Raw genomic sequence first — 24,817 nt, forward strand, 5'->3', positions numbered from 1 at the left:
GTGAAAACATGGGAATTTTTCTGGACTTGAGCCAGGTTCATGTGTCTGCTCACACACGTGCTCATTGATATACTATCTTCCCGCATTATTATCTCCATTCGTTGTTGCTATTTAGTTTCCTGCCAGCAGCCATGCAATCACGACAGCCTTGGTGGGATGTGTGAGGCGCAACAGAGCAAGATAATGCTATTTTCCACGAAGCAGTCACTAAAGGCAGGAGGTAAATAGCCAGGCCTATTATAAAGCCCTGCAGGGCATCAGTGGATGGTGTTGCTGTATGACCGTAATTTTGATCGTACCTTGTTTTTGTCTTACATGCTCATTGCTAGATTTGTTAAGGACTGTAAATTCTAACACCAGGACACTGTTCAGGGTCTTTCAGGTGGTCTCCAATGTGCTCTGCAGAGTACAGGGGGGAGATTTGGGTGCTTTGGAAGGACAGCAGCAAAAAATTCATGCTGTGTAGGGGAGGTGGGTGGAAGTAGTGAGTAGCAGTGACTAAGTGTGTAGCGTGTTTGAATGTTTGCTTCTTTATAGCTCACTTGAGCCCTGCTCGAGTTCGAGTATGTGGCTTTGAGCCCGCAGTGGGGAGAGGGAGAGCTGTGCTGAGGTTGCCGCTGTGGCCCTCCTGTCAGCCACCTCCCTCTTCTGAGGAACGCTCCATGAGCCCTAAGCTCTCCTGGGGAGATGAAGTTCTTTTCCTGAGTCACCCGAAGCATCTCTAGGTTTGTAGAAGGGCCTGCAAGTCTTTGTGGTGCTGGATGGAGGAGGTTCGAGGAGGAGTACAAGTGACTATAGTTCACTGGCTGTGAGTGCCTTGAACTGGAGTGGCTCACAGGAATGACAATGGATTGGGAAATAGTCTCAAACTGTGTTTTGAAAAAGAGAACAGTTAGGACTGTATTTCCTGAAGAGTCTGAGCCTGCTGATGTGTGTTAGGCCTGGTCAAATGACACAGAGTGCACCCTCAGCAAGTGGGCAGATGATACCAGGCTGAGTGGAGCAGTTGGCACACCTGAGGGTTGGGATGCCCCTCGAGGACAAGCTCAAGGAGTTGGCCTATGTGAACCTCATGAAGTTCAACAAGGCCAAGTGCAAAGTCTCACACTTGAATCAGGGCTGTCCCAGGTATCAGTAAAGGCTGGGGGGTGAAGGGATTTGATAGCAGCCCTGCTGAGGACTTGGGGGTGCTGGTGGATGAAAAACTGCACGTGACCCAGCAATGTATCCTCACAGTCCAGAAATCCAACCATATCCTGGGCTGCATCCAATGCAGCGTGGCCAGCAGGTCAAGGGAGGTGATTCTGACCCTCTACTCTGCTCTGGAGAGACCCCACCCACGACCAGCTCTGGGGCCCTCAGCACAGGAAAGACGTGGACCTGTTGGAGCGGGTCCAGATAAGGGCTACAGAATGATCACAGGGCTGGAGCATGTCTCATATGAGGAAAGACTGAGAGAGTTGGGGTTTTCCAGCCTGGAGAAGAGAAGGCCCTGAGATGACCTTATTGCAGCTTTTCAGTACTGAAAGGAGGCCTATAAGAAAGATGGAGACAAACGTTTTAGAGTAGAGTCTGCTGCGATAGGACAAGGTGTAATGGTTTAAAACTAAAAAGATAGATTTAGATTGGACTTCAGGGAGAAATTTTTATGATGAGGATGTTGAAGTACTGGAACAGGTTTCGCAGAGCAGTGGTGGATGCCCCATCCCTAGAAACGTCAGGGGGGTCAGGTAGGGTGGGACTCTGAGCAACGTGATCTAGTTGAAGATGTCCATGCGCCTTGCAGTGGGAACTGGACTATGTGATCTTTAAAGGTCCTTCCAACCCAAACTATTCTATGATTCTATGAAATAGGAGTAATGTGCATGCAGCTACCGGGTAACTGAGTTGCTGCATCACTTGGTAGTGTGGGTCCATTGAGTTTGCCAGTCTGTCTTTTGTTTCAGACCCTGTTACACATCATATCTTGGGCAAAGTGCTTTCTTCTGTACCCAGTATAGATGGAGAATGTGTACAATCTATGTACACACCAATTTGATCTGTGGTTGTTTTAATGCAAAGGTGGGGGGCTGGAACTAGATGACTTTTAAGGTCCCTTCCAACCTAAGCCACTTCTATGAAAAGGCTTATTCTATGAAAAAGGCTTATTTAATGTTTTTTAATACATTGAGGAACATGAAAAATGCAGATGAACATGAAAACTTAAAAAGGGAACAAAAAATAGTTAAAAGGAGTCCCCATCATTTTTGTGGGACATTTTCATGTGTAATGTGAACTGTCACTAAGGGTTCCCTCTGCCTTTAACAGCTGTGACTGGAATAAGAACCTAAAAGCTTAATCAGAAAAACATGTTAAAAAATGAAGACCAAAAAATCCCAACACTTAATTTGTTTCGTTGGAGCAAACAAACTAAGCAAATCTTACAAGATAGTAGATACACAGGATAATAGAAATTTAGAGTAGAACTGTATGCTTGTCCTTTTAAATAAAGTATTAAGGATGAGAGCACTGAGAAACTAAGACACAGATTTGATCCTGAATTTGACCACTTCAGTAAAGAGAAATTAAATAAATGCCATTTTGGCATTTAACATTTTAGTTTTTCTGAATCATAGCTATCATTCAACTAAAAGGAAATTAAATAACGAGTTTGTTTTATCTTTGTCTTAAATGTAACTATAAAGAAAAGGAAGTTGCTGCTTATCAAACAGAATAGAGTTAAAAGCATCTAATTCTGTTGAGTATATATTATATAAAGATGTACTGTCCTTGATTGTTGTCACTAAGCATGGGCTAATAGGTGAATCCAGGCATTATTTTATAAAGCATAGCAAACCTTTCTTACTTCAAAGTGTCAGTTTATAGCATCTCAAAGGTACCCAGATCTGTTGTTTTAATACAGAAAAATCAGCCTACTTTTTGTAGACAGTTGCTGTAATTGTCTATTCTCTTAATATCTGATTGGGATACATCTACCTCTTTAATGTGGACTGTAGCACAATTGTCAGAGGTCATATGAGATGCTTCAGTTTGAGGCTGGTCAGTGGCTGTTTGATTTCTGTGGGAGGAGCCCTGGATGATCCACTGGGAAGGAAAGAGGAGCTTCTTTAACACAGGAGGAACAAGTTCTCTTCAATGCCTGTCACCCCAATCATATTTCTCAGCCTGCTCTCAGTCCCTCAGGATCCCTGTGGTAGATTGTGCCTCCTTTCTCTGTTTCCCATAAATTGCTTTTTGGAGTTGCAGAGATGACCCCTTTCATATACACATGACACAACCTGTAAATTTTTATGGAAACTCACTCCTTTTATTGATTTTTCTGTGGTAAGATGAGGACAGTGTGAGTGTTTTGTCAGGTTTTTCCATTAGCAGCAAAGAATACACAAGTCCTTACACCCAGGAAAGTCACCTTATGGATATCAGTTGTATAACACAAACTTTGTTTCTTTTTGAAGGATCTCTAAGTTGTAGTTTTCTGTGTGTATCTGAGCATTGCTGGAAGTGTTTTCAGCTTCAATTATCAATCAGGCAATAAACTAATTTGCCTGGTAATCAGTTCCAGAAACAGCAAGCACTACTATTTCCACTTTCAGCCTTAGCCAAAATGAAAAACACCGCCTCTGTCATTTACGAGTTTCTTACAGGCTCATCTAGATGTAGACAGGGTAAACAAAGGAATCTTTTGAGGTCAAGATGTGAAGTCCAACAATAAATAGGGAAACATGGACCAGAATGTAAAACTGTGAGCTAACCGTGGTTCAAGAGCAGCAAGGAGGCTGCTGAAAGAAGTCAGCATTATCTTTTGGCAACATAGAGGCTTATAAGCAGTGGAGTTATACGAGATTTTATTTAGTATTTCTTTTACTCTTTTACTTTACGCAAGTCCCTGTCATACACAATTTTCGTTTTCCTTTTACTTCCCAAAGTGGCACGATTAGGATTCTCTTTAAGAACTAAACCAAATGTTTCAATGGTTTTTACTGGAAGCTGTGTAAGGTTTTCTGAAAATGTTAGCATTTTTCTAAGTTAAAGTAAGGAAAAATCAGATTGACAGCTCATTTCATAAATTAGGTGTTTTCGAGTAGGTCAAACTTACAGGTATGCATCTTAGAGGAATTAGCTGAAGAAATAATCGAAAGCTTACCATTTGGACTAAAGAATGTTGAAGGATGAATGCAACTCTCTGGGAAAGTGTGATGTCCTTTTTTAACCTACCTTTAAAGAGAATTATATGATTGTTAGCCCAGCTTAATGCCTAGAAAGATACTGGAAGAAATATCTTACTTATAAAATGACCAGAGGATGATGAGTAGCAGTGATTTCGGGGGAGGAATCTGCATCACTCAAACCAGTCGTAGAATAACAAGAATGCACAGCACAGGTCTGTAGACTCAGGAAATTCATGTAGGCTTTGTGGGCATCAGCTTTGTAACAGGAACTGTCTTTTCTCTCCAAAAGATCTCTAGTCCAAGGAGAAATTAGCAATAGTTTGGCATCAACCCATAAAGATATATTAACTGTAAAGCTTAAAATAGTTCTGTTCAGAGTCTGTTAAAATTCATAATTTGAATTAATTATTCCGACAATAGACTACTGAGTGTGTTTACTGAGTTTTGCCAACCTGAGAAGTACTGTTTGCACTAGAAATCAGAATCCAGAATGGCCCTTGAAAAGTGAAAGAAAAAAAACCAAAATTCACTAAGGGCTGGGATATTTGGCCACTGTTAGTTGTGGGGAAAATAATTTCCTTTCCCCCCCATCAATGATGTAACCTGACATGAGATGTAATAAATGTTAAAGAGCTTTTCCGTGCTACAAAGCAGTGATGAGACTTATACTGGATTGCTGTGATGAAGCTCACTTACTATACTTGAAGAAAAATGTGGACCAATTTAAGAGAATGAGGAGAAAACCATCAAAAGTTATTTAGAAATACCAAAAACACAAGAGAACAAGAACATTGAAAGGACCAAGTTTATGCAGTCTAAAGAAAGTAAGATTAAGGCATGACAGGTTTTAGGAATTATAAAATGCTGCTGCAGAAAAGAAATACTCTAGTGGGGAAGTAGCAATCTTGAATTTCAGAGAGGGAAATTTAGGCCAGGTGCTAGGAAAAGGTTTGGAGTAGTTAGAATAGAGAAGTGCTGAAACATGACTTATGGGGCTTGTGGAATCTCCATTACTAAACGTTTTTAAAAATAGATGAGAAAAACTGTGAGAAATAGCTAAACTAGGACTGATCCTGCCTCTAGGTAATAGGATGAACCAGCTGGATGATCCCACCCATTTCTTATTTTCTATTACCTTTCTTTTTTAATCAAGTTACATCCCAAGGCTCCAATTACATGCATTTTCACACTTTCCGCTCATGTTTAGCTTTTAGGAGGAAGCAATCACTCTCCCGTGTTAATGACTAGACTTTCTACTAATTTTACCAAGGTATCCTCAGAAGAATCCTGATACTATGTACATGTGCAAGGCGAGCATCTATTTTCATAGATGATTGCTAAAAATTGGAGCACTATTACCAGAATTAACATTAGTGAGTAGTGTTTAGTCTTTCCATTGTATTCAAGTAAACTCCTCATTTAGAAAGGTATTCTGATTTTCTTATTTTTTTTAATTAATTGAATTATTTGCAGTGTAGTCAAAAATATTTGGAGTCTCTGAGCCACAGGAGGGCAAATGGAGTTCTGACCTCTGGGTTTCCCCATTTTGATCCCCAGTAGGGTCCAGTAAGTAACAGTTGGTTTTATTACTATGCATTATTCATTGTGCCATCTCTTTTTATGACTCTGAAGTGATTTGTATGCTGTTGTAGAAGGTAGAGCCCTATTGTCTGTCAATGTACACGTAGCTTGGATCTCATTTTATTTGCAAAAAATTCTGCATCTTAAACTTCTGGTCAAAAAGTTCCATTATCCTCTTCTGGAACGTGGTCTTATCTGAAGAAAAAAACATACCAAGCACATCTATTCTATTATTATTTAAATTATTCCTCTGTATTATTTGGTTTGAATATTTATTAGTTTTTTGATAACCTCTTAAATTATTCATAAAGAGTAGCCACATGGTTTGATGAAAAAAGCAGTACAATGAAACCTTATTTTGCATCGCTGGTGTCTTTCATACAAACTATTCTCCAGTGCTGGTTTTTTCGTGACGACCTGCAAGGTTCTGGGAACCCCTGTCGTGTTTGTTGCAACATCCCTTCCCAGTGGGAAGGGAGGAACATCTCACCACCCTATATGCTCTCACATGGTTTATGGATGAAATAATAAATATCCTCCAAGAGAGATGGAAATGAAGAGGCAAAGGTCAGGAAAGAAAGATGCCTTTTCACACAAGATATGAAAAACTTATGAAGAATTACTGACATAGAGAGGAAGAGAATAGAAGGATGTTTTAGGTGATTTATGGGATTTTCTTCTGAAGCCCACAAGATTCCAATTGCTAAAGTATTTGTGTGTATGTCGAGTGTCTGATGGGAGTCAGCATCAAATACTTCACAGGAAGGCATAAAACCCTACAGTAAGCAGATTGGAAAAGGATTATTTTCATATACTGTGTCTCATCCTTGTCTCTGATATTGTATAGGTTTCCTTAAACCCTGAGGTATAAGGTTTAGTGTCTGTTCTAAAAGGTTTCTCATCGCTGTAGGCATGCATTGCTCTTAGCGTTCCTATTATAAATATAGCTACAAAGTGGTCTTCAGACATATTGGCAGACACTTGGTCTCATCAGCATTTTGCATCAGTGATCTATTAGTCTGATAATACAAATTTTGTGTAGATGGATGCTTCTCTTTATTGCTTTTGAATTTGACATGTTCTACCTTCATTGACTGTCTTTTTTCTCGTTTTGTATTTTTGACACACTCTCCTCTACTTGCACTACTATGACTGCTACTAAAACTTAAAATGTCTTTTGACCAACTGCCTTGTTTTTATTAAATTCTTCATTTCATCTCTGCCAGACTATGTAGTGAATTTGGCATTTTAATTGCACCAGTCTCTTGTGTAATACAAGTCCTTCGCCAAGACAGCCTGCCTAAAATCTGAAATACAAAATCGGAGTCAGGAAAGGTCGCTTTTGGTGTTAATATTGTAGATCAGTGTGAAGCTTGCTTGACTCTGAAGAGCCTGAATTTTAAAATACATGATAGTCCAGTGTAGGATTATTGACCAATTTCTTTTTGTTTCCAGCTGAGCTGCCAGGATCATCTGCAATCAAGCTCTCCTCCTTGTGTGATCTTCCAGCTCAGCTGCAAGAATTGTACCAGCAGGGCTTTATCTTGGCTGCTGTCCACCCTTTTGTGCAACCAACTGATGAAAAAGAGAAAACTCCCCAGGAACAAATCTTCAGGGCTGTGCTTATCAAGAAAACAGAAAGGTAAAGCAGTTCCAGTGAACTGGGATAAAAATAGACAATGTGATTTCCCGCTGAGTTTTGACCTACATCAGGAAATTATAGCAGAGTTTACTGTGCAAGACGTGATTTTTTTTTGTTTTCTTTTTTTTTTTTTTTTTTGGTGGGCTTGAATAGGCTTAGCATGTTCTCCATGTTTACAATTCGTCTGCAGTTTGGCAGACAACTCAGAGAATAACAAGTTGAAATATGCTCTGTATTTTGGGATGTGTTGTCATGAGAGGCAAACAAACAAGCCCTATGCCTGACAATTTGTGAGGATGGTCTCGTTGGTACCCTTTAAGAATTTATTAGATTAAGACAGAAGAAATGTTTGCTTAAAAAAGGCATATTTTGTGTTTAAACAGTTACAGTTAATGCAATTAATTTGAGAACTATAGTACTAATACATATTTCTCAAATTTATGTGTAGACTTTAGACCTTTCTTTCCTCTAAGCAATTTCTTTTACATTTTCAATCAGTATGAACTCATCAAATAAAAAGATTGCTCTCCTGCTTTGTTCAGTTTCTTAAAATGTATTAAGAATATTTTACACAATCAAAGTCTGAAGATGAATGAAGAAATAGGAATTATGTTCTTTTATGATTTAATGTGATTTTAAAAAAATCAATGGAATGTGCTGCTAAATGCCCCAGTAGAAAATTAAAATGTGAATATTTGTAAACATTACCTGACCACTCACAACTCTGCAACTACCTGTGTTGTTGCAGCCATTCTCCCTAGTTTCCCTACATTAGTTGTGTTCCCTGGTCCACCCCTTCTTAGAATGACAAATACTGAAGGCTTGGGGATAATTAAACCTCCCTTTGCCCATTGTAGTCCTGCTCTTTGTGCTGATGCTTTAAAGAAAGGATGTAGCTGTTTTAAACATCTCTTTAAAAACTAAACCATTCACCATGCAATTTGCTACAGCCTGGTAGCCAGTTGGTAGTGGACAGGGTTAAACTTCAGTCTCTAACCAAAGGAAAAAGTTTTTCATTCCCATTAACAAATATATGTTAATTAGGTGTCACAGACAACCTGAGCTTCTAAAATAATTCTCAATTTACTTTGACTTGATTTTGATTTTATTAATACAGAACTTCATGCTGGCTTGCCTGATACTATTGTTTAAAGGGTTTTCAGTTTTATGGTCAAAATGTAGAATGTTTGGCTGAACAGTGGACTTGTTGAGTAACATCAGGCTGAGCTTTCCTGGTTTTGGGGCCTTATTTTCTTTGCCTACAAAATACCTTGCTGCAAGTAATGAAAGTATTTACATGCACAAGTTTGCAATGTTAAGCAATCACTTAAGGACTTTTGTTGGATTGGAGTCCAAGGGTTCAGCATCTTCCAGGTCTGAGCTCTGAAGACATATCCCAGAAGAGCAGCATCCTTCCCAATGGAGCAATACAGTCTTCAAGCCAGAGCACTCAGTGTGTCACTGCTGTCTCATACTGTATCCAGTAGTTTGCATCTGTGCAGAACGACTGTGAAAGAGTACAAAATCTTAATTGCCTCCTCACTCACTTGGGTGCCAGTGGTTCATACACTTTAGACAGCTGTAAATGACTGTACAAAATTGAGGCCAGTAGAGAGTCTTGAACCAATTATATTTCCTTTTGCATTTGCACTCTGTTTCTTTGCATTCTCTTATCTGTCATTTCTGACTGCCTAGGGAAGTGGAAGAGACTTGGTGAAGCAGGAAAAAACAGACAAGTACCAGAAAGGGAAGTGACATCAGTTTGGTGTTCTGTGTAGCTTAAACATTCTGGAGTTTGGCTAAGAGTATGGGAGAAGCTGCTTCCTTAGTGTGTAGGTGCAATGAATGTTTGCATTGCCAGGTGCAATGAAGAGGGATGGGTGTTGCATAGATTTCAGATCTGGTCTCTATGTGACCTGCTTAGAGACCAGCTGTATTTGGACCATGAGTTCATGTCAGTCCACATGCAGCTGGGGAGAAAAAATGTGACAGTACGAAACAAAAAGACATACTGTTAATTTTTTTAACTAACCTTTCTCATCACACTGCTGATAATGATAAATTGCATTTTTTTCCACTGGGGACTGTCAGATGTCTTGTCATCTCTAGGCTGTCTCTGTATAAAACAGTTGAATTCTTGGGTAGAAGTTAGGTCTGCTTAGGATGGTTGTTGATCACATGAGTGTTTATATCTGTCATAGGATTTTAGGAGTACAAGTGGTTCAGCCACAGCTATAGAATCACTGCTAACATCATTTATGCTGTGAGGCACAAAGTGGTCCCCTTGGTGGTATGGTGTTTTTGGAGAATGAGTCAAGGAGTCATTAAAAACTCTGTATGTTGATGTGGGGCCCAACTTCAGGCTTCCTGGGTGCTTTCTGCAAAACACCTGAGGCTGTAGCTCCTTTCTTACTGCAGGTGTTTCAACACAGATGGCTCCAACACTGTACACCTCATCTGTCTGTTGTCTGTCAGATACCAGATGTGGTTTTCCACCTTTCCTATTTTTGTTGCCTAGAACAAAACAGAAATGAAATTGTTGTATGAGTGCCTTTTTGATACAGTAATGTCAATTCTATGTATACAGAGACAGAACTGAACATTTGAATTATTCTTCAGTCATTGTTGCATCCTTCTATGTCAGTTTTATGTTTTAAAATTAATACTATTGACTTACACTCTGAGGACTTAGTTTTATACCTCTGCCTCTCCAAAGGTAGGAAGAGTCTATACTAGCTGCAACAGATGATGTGCATCAGGAACTCCATGCTGCTGCAGTCACTGAGTTGTGCAGTGCCTGAATTTGTTCAAGAATAAAATGGAAAAGGTAGTGCTGAGGTGTGTTACACATTAGAACTCATGGAAAAAATACCTATTAGTGTTATTTATCCTATTTTACCACTGTCCTATTGTCATGTAGTTTCAAAATAGTGTGTATTTGCAGTGTCATTGTATGTTAAGGTGACTTTTAAAGTCACTTTGGGAGTTTTCTGTTTGATCTGTACTGGTTCCTCTGTGGCTGTGTTGTGTTGACTATGTAATCGTTTCTGGTAAATAAGTAAGTAGGAGTCATTCTTGCTGTAGGACATTTAAGGAGACACATTCCTAACATATATGGAAGCTGTACCTATTGAAAACCAAGGATTGCCCCTTGGAAATGTTAGGGAAAATGTGACAGTAAAGGACAGATCTTTAAAAGGCAGTTGTCTGTTTTACTGTCTGTGCTGAGTTCTGAGATACTTGGGTTTCTTGGAGAAAACATCTTGTATAAATTATGCAAAGAAAAATCTTCAAGCCCAGGTTTTTACAGGGTTTTTTTTTCTGAATTTAGGCTCCAGGTATGAAGTATAGGCCATGCCCTGCTGGTTCACGTTGATTCCACTTGAGAAAAGTAGATTCACACTGATTTACACTTGAAGACAAGAATCTCAGGAAAAGGAATATGAGGTGGTACCCTGGAGAGTGTGAACATGTGACAGCGTGTCTCTGCTGGTGGAAGGGTCAGGGGATGGTCGGTGTATTTGGGAGGTTCTGGCTAACCAAGATAAGGACAGTAACATGTATGTTGCTTATGTTCCCCCTAAGAACAGAGATTGTTTGTTCTTTGTGTGTGTAGTAACCTTTTTTCCTTGCCCTTTTATTTCCATACTCACTGGTTTTTGACACAACAATCTCAGTGTAGGTGTCTTGTGCGCGGTACTATTTTGGACAGGCTGTGGCAGGTAACCTGTTCCTGCAGAGAAATCTCAAAGTCAGTCCCTGAACAAAACTATAACAAAACCATAGCACGAAGCTGCTGAAATTTGTTCCCAGCTTCCCCTAGTGTGATACCTCTGCCTGGTATCTTTAAGTTTCAAAATTCAATGTCAGTTAAAATGTTTAATGTCCCTTTCTAAATACTGTGTACTGGAAAATAAGCTCCGTTCTCTCTCACGAGAAAAGATACATGGTCTGGGCTCATAAACAGTCTGCTTACAATAGTTTTGATGTGTTTGCAGATGCTCCATCTTGCCTCGGTAGAAAAGCAAGGGATATAAATTGAATTCCAAAGAATTTATCTCCATTGTTCAACCTGTGTCTTAGGACGTGCAATCTACAGATTTTGCCTCCAGTCAGGAAAGCAATCAGCAGGGAAACAGTACTGTGCAGAAGTAGATTAAGTAGTTTGATTTAAGAATAATTGTTTTAGAGTTTCTAAATGTTCTAAATGTTTTAAATTTGTATGTTTACCTCAAACAGTTTTGCAGCTGTTTTCCCTTTCTGAAAAATAATGAGGTGTCAGGTGTTGCAGAGGTTTACTTGATGAGATGATTCTGATTCTATTTTTGTAATTTCCCTATATCCATTAATCCTGTAATGCAAACTTTCATCACTTGGCTAACAAGAATTCTGTTTATCTGCAAAGGAATTTGACAGACTGAGTTCAAAAGTTTAATAGTAAACCAAGATTTTTACAGTTTCTTGGTTTTGCTGGTATTTCACTTTGGTGTTTTCGCTTTGGTGAAAGTAGGTACTTAGCATTGGTACAATATATCTTTAATTCAAATGTAAATGCATATGTGTGTGTGTGTGTGTGTATCTATTTGCTTTTCATGTAGGATTTAAGCCTGAAGATGAGAAACGTCTGAATTTGTCTTCATGAGCATTAGGATCAAACATGTTTGTGTGCAAATACAGGGTGTTGTTGCTCTCAGCAGGCTGATTTCAACTTAAGCGAAAAGATATTTATTCTATACCCAGGAGTCAACAGATATCTTCCTTTAGCTCAAAGGACAATGGCTTGAGTTTTGAAAGCTTGCTATTTGTTACGAGTTCAAAGAAATACATATTTCCTCACAATAACTTTGAACGTTGACCCAAAATAAATGTTCTTTCATCCGTGTTCTCAAAATTATAAACACTGCACAGTAAAGATACCTATGTATCCATATGTGCCCAAACTTTTCTCAAGGAACTCTATATGCTGTCATTAAAAAAATGTTTATAAATTTTACTAACTAATAATATATATTCCAGTAATAAGGCTTCCTATATAAGAAAATTTCTAGTAAAGAAAATGTTTAGATAATAAAGTTAAAACACTGTCACATGGGTTAGAGTTGAGGCTGTCATGATACAATATACCTGCTTTATTTTTATAAAAATAAAATTTTTAATTTTTTTGTTTGTGTTGTGTGGGCATCATAAAACCTATGGATTTTTAGTTGCTGCTTTCTTAGTTTTCAGATATTCTAGCTTTCCTAGGTTTTTAACCTGGAATCATACAGACACCAGCTGCTCACGTTAATCACTTTGGTGTGGTTTTATTTTTTTTGTAACGTAGATCAGTTTGTTATGAATGTACAGTTATATTTTGAACTGCAGAGCTCTTCCTGTGTAGTGGAAAATCTCAAAACTGCACTTACATTCCCAGCATCATCTTAATCAAATAGTTATTTTAGAGTGTCCGTGCAGTTTACAAGTGTGTTTCAGCTTGCCAAATTCATGGGCATGGGGAACTTCAGGAAGATTAGGACCAAATGTTGGCTTCCTCAATTCCTTCTTGTGTCTGAAAAGGATTGGAAATCCAGTTTGTAACAGACATTGAGTTGTCAGCTTTAATAGTTACTGTGTAAGTTACTGGTACTCCACAGCTGGTTATGGTTTATGTACCATGAAATGGTGCTTAACAACAAACAGCTGTGCAGGAAATGACAGCCTACTGCAACAACCATCGTAAAATATTTTTGGCCCAAGAACTTCCAATTATAAGGGAAAATCTTATTTATTATATGTATTTTCTTCTTATTTAGTGGCACTAGAGGTGCTATTTAGAATTCAGGATGACACTGCTGTGGTCCTCAGCTGTACTGGTAACATTTGAGGGTACCCTCTACCCTGACCCTGCCAGGCCTGCGAATGTTGTCTCTTTGCTCAGCATCAGGTAGACTGAAATTTCCTCTCAGCACTTTGCCATCCCCTGGTTAAGGGTGTCCATGGTGGTCACTGAAGATACCTACAGTGACAGAAAAATCCTTTTTCAGGAAAATGGATAAACAAACAACGAGGTATATAACAAAGGAAGAAAAACAAATGAAAGCCTAGGGTATACAAGTTACAATGAAATTTCCTGTAAATCTCCATGGCTAACCAGTGGTTATCCTCTCTGGGAGCAGTGGTCAGGAGACTGCCCTTCCTCACTGCAGGGCAAGTGCTGGCATTGTTCACACTGTCCCTTCTGTTACCTTTCAGGTGTCACAAAATGTGTTAGAGTGAGTACAGGGCATTCTAATGAGTTGGGATGTACCAGCTTCTCCAGTCATCTTGGCTTCTGAGAAGAGTACAGCATGAGTGTATCCAGGTGTGCTTCTTTCAGGACTGGGCCATTTTTAATTAACCCAGCGATTTTTTTATTTTAATTGGAGTAATAAAAGTAATAAAAACCCCCGAATGTTTGCAGGCAATGAAGGGAGGAAGGTTTGATCTTCCAACTTAGAAGGAGGAAAAGAAAAGGAAGAAATTGCTGACTCTGCATCCAGAAGAAAAAGAAGATCTTTCTTGTTGGAGCTCACACATTTTTTTGACTAAACTGATCTCAGCATTTCTCTTTCGCCTTCTGTTGAGAAATATTTTATTATAGGAAAGTAGAAATCAACTTTAAACTCATTACATTTATTTTAAAATATTTTGTACATTGGACTCCCAGTAACATCCTGTACTATAAAACTGGTGGATTATTGGGTTATTTCTCAAATGATTTACATCAATTCTTCAAAACAGAGCAGTGGAATGAACTGTGCTCTTTGGACTTTTTCCATGTTGCCTGGGATCTTGATAGATGTGCGTATTTTGGGGATCATAATTCATAATCTCTAAGGAAAGTGATCCTAAAAGTAGTCCCATTAAATTAATAAACCCAAAACTATATTAATTTCTGTTCAGTATAGAATTTACCTGTACCTATATTTAGTTACTTCCTTATGGCTATACTAATAATATTCAAAGAGTTTAATGTGAGACTTATATGGTATCTATGAAATACTTCATGATACTTGTATGAAATGCATTGATTATTGCATAGAGACTGGAAATAATTTCTTGCCCACCTAGATTTGCTCAGAAAATTATTTTTGTGGTCTGTGACCATGTAAATATCCGCAGATATTTATTATTTTTACATGAGAAGCTTTGTTTGTTTTTGACAGAATAACAGGTTTTTAAAGTTTTCCAAAAAAGGTAAAAGCTACCAGTATAGACAAAGACATACTTTTAACATATATGGACATAATTTACTTGAAAGCATGGAAAAATATTTCTTAGTAATATAGGGTACTTCTGTTGGAAGATTTTAACTTAGGATTTTACGACCTTTAGTAGAAACTGTTAAGTGTGTTCCATAAAATAATGTTCTTAACAGAGTACAATGGTATTTGATGCAGTTTCTTTATGAACCCTAGTGCAGAGGTAGCCCTCAGAATCTTAAAGGAGGAATTCACTGTCTCCTATTCACTTAAATATTTCCAAGCAGCAAGTGTATTTCAAAGTAAGTGCTTCTTGAAAGAGTTAAAATAAACAGGACATTTTAGAGCAGTTGTAGTAAGAACTATATTTTTATGGCTATAATCTGCATCTCAGATCACTCTTACTCCTTTCAAAGAGGTTAGAAGCAGGTCCTCAAAAAACTTCACACAATCAGAGCCCAGGGAGCTGTTAAGGGAGAGGAGAGGAATCCTTACACCTGTATATAAACCTCACCATTATAGGTTGAAACGAATTTATTTTTACAGGTAGCCAGTGGGTTTAAAATGAAAATACAGTCTTTCTCATTCTTTCAGAGTAATTAAAATAGTAAGTTTTCATGTGTGTTTCAGCAAGTATTTACAGTAGTGCTAGAGTTGATCACTCTGTAAGGAACAGACTTTGTCGAAAGAGTGGGCACAGAAATAACATGGTGCATACTTAATTTCTGGGATTTGATACCTTAACTTTGAGCGATAGTATTTCAAAGTCTCTGGTAGGGGAGTATTGCTTCCTCAGCCAGGCTGGAAGGGAACTGTGATGGTTTATCCCAGTAAGGGAAATAGCAGAGATGTTTGTTCCTCACATTTGTAGAGTTTTGCAGTTGACACCCCAAAAGGGGATTGGTTGTCTAGAAAGGGCTTGGTTCCTTGCTGCCTGTTCCTGGTTTGTAAAGATACAACAGCTGAAGCACTGGAGAATTGTGTTTGCTCCATTTAATGTTGTGTGGACTTCACATTGCAATATCGAGTGGCAGTTCTGATGGTTTATTGATCGCTTGGGCATTAGAGAGCCCTAGTTCGTATTATTTCTATCTGGAACATGGCTAGATAACATCAGGGCTACAATTCCAGTTGGTCATATTCAGATTTAAAAAAAAAAAATGTAGGTATAGTAGTAAGTACTCTAGCAGGGAGACTTTCTAAAGTTTATTTTTATGTCCTTGAATTTATTGAATTCATCTGTGGTGAAAAATCTGCACAATGGTTGTCTGCAGTACACGTGTTGCCCCTCACAGAATGATTTTTTATTTTCTTGATAAAGTTGTTCCGACTGCTTAAGTTAATTCATGTGTGCCTGTTACAGAGGAGTAGGGGTAGAATACTTCTAGTCCCCCAGTAAGGACTTCTGTAAGTCCTATATTTGGATAATGTTTGGAGAGTTTTCATGGACACCAGTGATTTGTTAGAATTTTTTTCCAGAATCGTGGGACCACAGGTTATAAGAAAAACGTAGAAAAGAGGAGAAAAACTAATGGGAAAAGGACTTCAGTATAACCAAACAATGCAGAGTCAGGTACCACCTGTCCCACATGTAAGTGAGATGAGAGAAATGAAGTGAGAGTGTAGCTTGTGTGAAAGGGGGAGGATCCAATACAAAATACAACGTAATGTGATACTTCAGAAAATGTCTGCAGTATTGCCTAGGAAACACACTGCCAGTTTGCAGTCAGCAGCCTACACATCTCATGGCTCCAGGGAACTGTTAGCATCTCGGGAAAGCCCCTGGGACCATCTGTAGCTGAAGCGTGTTTTACGTATCACACAGTCTCAGTCCCCAGAACAGGGCTTTTGCACAGACTTGCTTTTACAAACGTGGCAAGTCTGCAAACCCCTTGTTTTGTTATTTTGCTGCTTCCTCAACATTCTCAGTTCAAACATCTGTACCTTTCTTCCTGTCCTGTAGGTACCCAGTGCATCAGACAACTGCTGGTCACGATTAGTTCTTTACTTCAAACTAACTCTTTTGATTCTCTGTATGGGGTGTTAGATAACTTCTTACTATTCCCAAGAAATACAGGCTAGCCTTTGTTTTTGTGCATTCTTCTATGTGTTCTCCTAAAGAACTGAGGAAACATATGATTCCTTAGTTATCCTTTATTGATCAGATGTATCCTTTCATGAGAGGTCAGAGGAGGCGAAAAGTGCACTCAGTAGCACTTCTTTGCAGTCCATGCCTACAGACTTTCTCAGGAACATTCAGTATAACTTCCAAACTTTCCCTTGGCGTATTTTGACCGATACCGTGTCTCCACAGTGCTGCTTTGTTCAGCAATGTATACAGCAAATGCCATACGCTTTGAATTATTTTAGGAGTTAGTGTCTTCTGAAAGAGGAGGGATTTCTAACACTGCTTTAAATGTCTCAACAGCAAAGCATAAGGGAAGACTGAAGGATAAACTACTTTGATTAGGCACTGATTTTTTATATGTTGACTTGGAATGCTGCTAGATAAGAGAAAGGATTTCTTTTAATTGCTGTCTGTGAAACACATCTTACATCAGGCTGCCCTGTGTGGCCCAAAGCATCTGTCAGCCCATTGCACTGGAACTTTCTTTCTGTGTATTCTGAGTTATATCACCTGTGCAACTCCTTGGTGTTGACCATAGATGCCAGGCTGACAAAGTGTTTCTTGGATAGATAAAGAAATTTGGAAGTCCCCGAAGCATTCTATCATCTGCAGTCACTGGTGTGATTTCTTCCCCTACCAGGTAGATGAGACTTGTCAGAACTGTATTGAACTCAGTGGGTTCAATGTATTGGAACCAAAGTTTTGTATAAAGGTCTCCAGGAGAAATATTTATAAATGGGATATCTGAGTATCCAGTCTTAACAACAGAAAGTGATTCTTTTTTTTCTGTCTGTCTCTTTAGGTCTCCAAAAGGTGACATCAGTAGTGAAGGATATGTCCTGGAGGTAGAATGTTGCTCCTCTTTTAACCACCTTTCAGAGAAAAAGGAGATACCTGATTTTATTAAAAAAGTAAGTAGAAAAAGAAAGGGGGGGCAAACCCCAAAACACAGTATGCTTTTATTTGCACTATAATTACTGTTTCTAGTCCTGTCAGTTTGACAGTAGGGATATGTATACACTTTGTCCAGCTGAAACACTGCACTAGAATTTGGTGGTTTATAATTTTAAGTAGCTGAAGGGCAGTTATACTTATTGAGAGAAATAAGTTTGATCATGTTATTATGAGAAAATTATTTGTAGTGTCACAGGAGAGTGACCTATCTATCATATATGGATGGTATCAACTAAGTTACCAGTGTAGAAGATGGTCCTATAATGTGCAATGGTTTATGTTGAAGCAATATATATAATTTCCATTTTAGTGTCAAAATAGCCTGTTAGATAGTACTTTACATAAAAGGCCTATTACCTCCCGGAAACTCCCAGATTATTTAAGTTTTGGTTCAGTATTACAGGATGAGCAGTTACAGATGGTACTGGTAACCTAAATCCTTTTGTCATCCAGAATAGTGTTGCTTTCAATTAGCTATTATATATACTGGTGAATTTGAAGAGAACACTGCAATTCTTTATTTGTTGCCTTCTTTTTAAAATTATTTTTGACACTATAATATTCTGCCAGATTGGAAATTAGCAGGTTATGTCCATTTTAATGAAGACAGATTCATTGTGGATGTTTCAAATTTTGCAGCATCTGTTGTGTCCTGTTGCACTTTATATAAACTAGCATTGAGAACTATATTTACTTAGCTGTGAGGTGTAAGAATAGTAAGCAGGTATACTCCTCTACTTTTATTTCGTCTTGCAGTGATAATAGTTAAAATTTTGTAGAGTAAATTTCTTGATGGGGACTCAGCTTGACAGACTACACTCATTAGATCTTTCCTTTTTACTATGAATTGTAAAAACTAGATTAAAAATAATGCAGCTATAACTATCTGATCACTGTTGTCAAACTTAAAGATATATAGATTTTGGTATCAGAACAAACTGAAGTTTTCTGAACACTTAATAACGTTCAAAAGTTTGAGTCTGAATTTTGCTTCAGGTTGAACTGCATTACTGCACTACAATTCTGATGTTATCTTGGATTGTTTCAATATATTTACACTTAGGCAAAACTAGTGTAGTTGTTGTGTGTAAGTTTCAACACATTTGATTTTATTCTTCAGTTCTTCAAGTCAGAGAAGAGAAATATCAGCGTAACTGTCACAACTGGTAGCAAAGCTGTGCATCATTGTGACAGAAAATTTCTTTTCATATGTAACTTCAGAAAGAGTAGGGCTAACATGAAAACAAAATGACAATCCAGGAGTCATCTTATTTCCATAAATATCCAGTTCTGAGACTCTTTAGAGTTCTTTTCTAGACATGGAAATGTTTCTGTTGGTAGAAGCCATTTGATTATGGGGTTATGAAGATGCCTTTTTGAAAGATAATAATTTAAATTTTAATAGCTAGAATGTATATTTACCTTTTCTCTGTAGGCTGAGTATGTCGCTCATCCTCAGATGTTATTTGATGTAGAGAAATTTGAAGTTCTTTGAAGCTGTTGCTGTCAAGTGTGTGCTATGTCACTGTCTGTATCTGATTAAACACAATTGTTTAACAATTGTGAAATTCTCAACACTTTTATGTAAATCAAACTCAGGAAACAGGACTTGTTTGGGAGTAGGAGTTAATTGTCCTATTAACTAATTTGTCTGAGCAACAAAAATGTCCATTGCTTTTAAGGGCATATAAACCAGATGTTTACAAACAAAATAAATGAAAAATAAAGAATGTTCTTCAAAGAAAGCAGTAACAAAAAGCTGTTAGAGAGAGCAGTTGCTTGCTTTCAGAAAAGAACAGCCCTATAATTCTTCTCAAACTGTGGAATACAATTGAAGTTAATACAATGTTTTAACTGAATAGGCAAATCCTTGATCACAGAGCTTTTCATAACAGAGACTTCTAGCACAGGTTTACCATCTTACTGCATTGCAAATTACTGTATTAAAAAAAACCCCAAACCAGATAGAATAGCTATATTTTCAAAACAAAATGAGAAGTCAAAATTTTCTCTACAAACTTGTCGCAAAAAATTCCTATACCCTGAGAAAATTAATTTTGTTAATTTTATTATGCACTGCTGAGCAAGTATTGTTTACCTGGAGTTTGAACAAGGATGCAATTTTAATAACTTTTCTTAACTGACTTTTTGTTGCATTGAAAATTCATATTGAATATTAACTGCTTCCTTCTGCAAACACAAAAAAATTTTGTAATGGCATACAGTGTAGGTATTATATGCTTTTTTTTTTCTATATATGCTTTTTTTCCCTATAACTCCATATAAATGTTATAATTTGGTAGAAACAAGGACATTATTTCACCTGGAGAATGCTTTTTGCTGACTGAAACGAAGTGCCTCAGTACAATGTTGACTAGAAGACATTTAAGAAATGCCAAAGAAGACTCTCTGGTCAAACCTGTGTTCTGTTGTTGAGATCCTTCTACACTGCTGGACTCTGTCCCAATTCTCCACTCTCTTTGCTGGTTTTGAAACCACCACTGTGGTTTCTGGCTATGGCAAGACTGGGGACACAGTGTTGCATAAAATACACTCCTCCTGTACCTTAGAATGGTGTTGACATCACCACACTTTGTTTGTTGATATCCACTTGGATCTGTGCAACTTAACCTGTCCTAAAGAGCTAAAATAGTCCCATGGTGTCTTTGACACATAATTTGTGGACAATGAAAGAAGTAACTGTTATGTATATACTATATTGCTGAATTGATATTAGCACTCCTGTGCTAACTCCTGTTTAGCTCTCAGGCAAAACAGAGATTAAAGATTTGCTCATCTGCTTTTTAATGAGCAAAGCTAACTTCTGAAATTCTGATCACTGTGGCTCAGATCATTCTGAAGTAGTTGAAAGTCAGAGATGTTACTTCTAAGATACCATGTTTTGTAATACTTTGACTTGTATCTCATGTCAGATAGGGTAGCCTTTAATTACTTCCTTAGTTGCTTTTTATTTCTGTGTATCCTGTTATCGTTTTTTTCATCTGAGAGTGTTCTTCTGAATCTATGGAGACAAGTAAGGGAAGCAGAAGCTAGGCTGACATCACAAGAAAAGGGTTATTTTGAATACACAATCAAATATGAATGCCAAATATGTTTCTCATGACCTTTGTCTTCTGTTCCAATCTGAGTTACATGCTCTAGAAGAACTGTAACAGGCAGAAGGTTTTACTGCTACACTCATATCTTTGTGGTATAGGTGAAAGGGAATGGAGGATTGTTTCTGTACCATGTCTTCCCAGTTTTGACTTTTTAAAATTTAGGAAGTGCATCTTTGGATCCTTGGTTGCCTGCTTAATAATGAGAGGAAATTCATTTATGGTAACTTTTTTTCATTGTGATGCCATTGCAGGGTTCATGTTTCTTTTCCCTATGGACTCATTATCCTTCTCTGGGGAAGTATGATAAGCACAGAAAAGCATGGTTTAAAAATGCTTTAGCTTAACTGAAATCCAAATGCAGGCATCTTCCTTTTGTGTTTTTGGCTAGACAAGGACCCCTCCCCACTGGTCTGCCCTTACTTAACTCAAAAATTCGTCTAATTTCTCCCAACAAACCTAAGGCAGTACTGATCAATAATTGGGTTTACATTTTCAGAAGTGGACCAGTTCCACTTGGAACATGACTGCCATCTTGAAACACCTTAGTGACGTTTATTGTGCGATGAAATCTGCCAGATGAGGCAGTGTGTGTCAGATCTGCTCATTGCTGTTCCCTCTGCTCATGTCTTGGTCAAGTTCAGTGAGTACAAATGCCAGTAATGTGTCGCTCCCTTAAGTGGTCCTCAGAACAGCTTCTGTAGTCCAAATCACCTTGCAAATAATCTCGACTGCTGCTGATGCAGTGACTTTGCCAATAAGTTTGTTGACACTTATTGTTTAATAATAGTGTTGCTGGGCCAAGGAAGTGATGGTACCTCTCAGGCTTAAGGGAGTGGGGCCCCAGGGAGGAATAGCTCAGGAAACTTGGTCTTCATGGCTGGAAGAGTTTCATCAGACAGACTGGAGACTTCCCAGAGGAAGCATATGTACACCAGTCCTGTTGTTTCTCTTCCCTGACAGTCTGTCATTATACTTTTTTTTACATTTAGCAAAGATTTTATGGACAAATAGGGCCTTGAGGGGAAGCCCTATGAGGAGCACATGAGGTCAACTTGGCCCGTTCAGCCTGGAGAAGAGGAGACTGAGGAGAGACCTCATTGCAGTTACAACTTCCTCGTGAGGGGAAGAGGAGGGGCAGACGCTGATCTCTTCTCTCTAGAGACCCAAGGAAATGGCCTAAAGTTGTGTCAGGGAAGATTTAGGTTGGACATCAGAAAAAGGTTCTTCGTGCAGAGGTTGGGCACTGGAACAGGCTCCCCAGGGAAGTTGTCATGGCACCAAGCCTGAGAGTTCAAGAAGCATTTGGATGATACTCTCAGGCCCATGGTGTGACTTAGGGATGGTCCTATGCAGGGCCAGGTGTTGGTCTTTATGATCCTTGTGGGTCCCTTCCAAATTGGTATGTTCTGTGAATATGCCAACAAAACACATTGCAAGGATGCTGCCACCTGTGTACTTGTTCTGGAGTTGGCATCTGAAAGTGTGACCACCAATTCCCTCTGGTACAGAGGCAAGTTGTGTGGAGAATTGGACAATTTTGAAAGAAAGGCTGTACAATACTAACACTTGTATGAAGAACTCACATCCTGCATTGCTGAAAAGATCTACTGTATTTGAGCCTTCTTGACAGTTTTATGGAAAAGAAAATGTTATCAGGAATAAAACTGGAACCAGGTATTAGTATGTTTCAAGTGTTACTTTATGCAGTGGAAGTTGGTATGCATTACTAAACTGTAGTTGAACTTTGTGTGCTCCTGAAAGGCGAGACATTTCTTGGAGGGGTTTGATCCTCCTGCTTGTTATCTACCCTCTTTCCTTTGGAGGGAGCCTGAGGCTGGAGACTGACTGAATGGTTGGGTAAGGAACTGCTACACCCCCCAAACAATCATAGTTCAGTCTCACTGCATGTTTCTCCATATTGGTGTTTTTATCAAAATACTGAGATCCTTCTTTTCCTGCTGTCTTGATTTTTCCTCTCCATTCACATGTAGCTTTTTGGAGTTTTCGGGATAACTGCTTGGTTCATGCACATCGTTTTCTGCAATCATCTGTGTTGTGATTCTAATTGGTAAAGAATTTTTGTATTACTGTTGCTCGTAAATGACAGGTTAACTCTCAGGCTTCTTTTAAGTTAGATAGAAGGATGGTTGAAGTATTTAGGAGGATTTCTGTTTCTCCTCTAAAATAATAGCTAAATGCCTATATGAATTTTCAAGAACTTTTTAAATCTTTTCCATAGATGTTTCTAGTCAAGGGAGTGATTAACTTACTTTCTAGATATTTATTCACATAAGAATGAACATTTGTTTTGTATGATGAAAACAGGGGACTTCACATACCCACATATTGTGTGAAAGCAATATTGAATGATTTTGAGCTCTCAGCCTCTGAGTTTTAAAACTCTTTAGCATCTAATTATGATGATAAATGTATCGGTGTCTCCATAATAATATGCATATAGATATAATTATTTGTGTTTGTAGCAGTATGACAAGCAAATGAGAAGACAAAAATCTGTAATTTTCTAGAAAATAATCTGAAAATTACTAATATTACAATTTTTGGTTTTTTTACTTTCACTTACAATAGCTAAGAAAAATATTGGGGTTTATGTAGCTGTTCCAGTATTTCTCACTTTCTTGTCTCTTTCTGTTTGTCATTACTTATTCTTCGTCTCTTAATCTTTGCATTGAGATTTCTTTTTTAGAAGGAACAAAGAGGTGCAGCATATGTGTTCTGAAGAGCACCAGTCTGTTGGTGCATTTCTTGACTCAGTTACTGCACTCTTACAAGGATCTCTTCTGAGAAGTCTCCAATTGCTCTGTTGGTGCCAGGGTTCCTTAGGTGGTTATGGTAATCCTAAGCATTATTCTTTACTTGAGATATGTTTTAGCTGGCCTGTTTGGAAGTTTCCTGCAGGGTACACTCTCAGAGCAGGTGGCAGTAAAAGATAGAAGAGGGGAAAAATTGCATCTTTAATATTGCTCAGAGGTTTGTTCTTCCAGTTAACAAGCAGTTCAGACTTACTTCTGTGGCTAGAAAATGACCCCTCTAGAGTCCTGTTTATTACCTAGGATTACTTACCTAGATGTGATCTCAATCTTTTCTAAAATCATTTCCATCCTTAAAACAAACCCAAAAAATCCCACCCCAAAACCTTTACTCTCCAGGGTATTTGCAAAAGAACAATACAACGTTTATTTCTGTAGTGCATTGTAATGAAAACCATTGCTAAGCACTTAACTGGCTACTTTGTTTTCTGCAAGTTTTCAGTGCAAACAGACCCTATTCTATTTTTTAAGTATTTGGATGTTTGTAGATATGGTCATGAAGCAGAAGTTGAAACTCAACATCAATGGTTCAGCTGTTTGTAATCTGCTGTGATAATATTTATTAAAGTGCATTCTGTTAACATTTTTTAAGTGTATATATAACAAGAGATGTTAAAAAATAGCATATACTGTATTTTAAACAACCTGGTGTGAAGGGAAACATCTGTTCCTAGTTAAGCTTCTTTCAACTTGTGTTCTTTTGACTAAGCCCTGTAAAAGTGGTGTTGATATATATCTTCCATGGACATTGCAAAACTATTTTCAGGACTCTCCCAGGAGCCTGGTTGTGCTTTTATAATCCTTTGCCCCCAGCAGCTTCCAGAGTCATCCCCTTGTCCAAGATAAAAATAGATATTATAAAGTATGTCGTTGATGTTTTTAATGATCCTACTTCTGTCTGGTGGGAAAAAAAACTTTTTAAATAACAGTGAATTTGATAATATTTTATACTGTGCTAAAATAAAATATGGGCAAATTGTTCAAATTTTAATTTTGGCTACAAGTAACAGATGGCTTGATGAAACAATGCGATTTTAAAGAAACACTCTTTGGTTGATCTAAAAAGAAAAGAAAGTGTTGCCTGCAAATTAAATGTAAAGCCTATAGGTTTGAGATGGAATTCCTACTTTTTAAAATATTCCGGTTGTCCTGAACCTTTTTATTTGTTTGTTT

The 24,817-nt window shown here is 38.0% G+C and overlaps 1 protein-coding gene across 2 annotated transcripts in view; it reads left to right on the forward strand.

Annotated features, from left to right (window-relative positions):
* The window catches only part of RFTN1 (raftlin, lipid raft linker 1), a 96,040-nt gene that overhangs the window by 33,179 nt on the left and 38,044 nt on the right, over window positions 1-24,817 (forward strand). For both annotated transcript variants that reach the window (XM_051808297.1, XM_051808296.1), the window contains exons 3-4: window positions 7,206-7,392; window positions 17,543-17,651. In XM_051808297.1, the coding sequence (XP_051664257.1) occupies window positions 7,206-7,392; window positions 17,543-17,651 (296 nt within the window). The remainder of the gene's footprint in view (window positions 1-7,205; window positions 7,393-17,542; window positions 17,652-24,817) is intronic.

This window comes from Manacus candei, unplaced genomic scaffold (assembly GCF_025592945.1).
Source record: "Manacus candei isolate 608988 ecotype Guabito, Panama unplaced genomic scaffold, ASM2559294v1 h1tg000072l, whole genome shotgun sequence".
In the NCBI taxonomy this organism is placed as follows: domain Eukaryota; kingdom Metazoa; phylum Chordata; class Aves; order Passeriformes; family Pipridae; genus Manacus; species Manacus candei.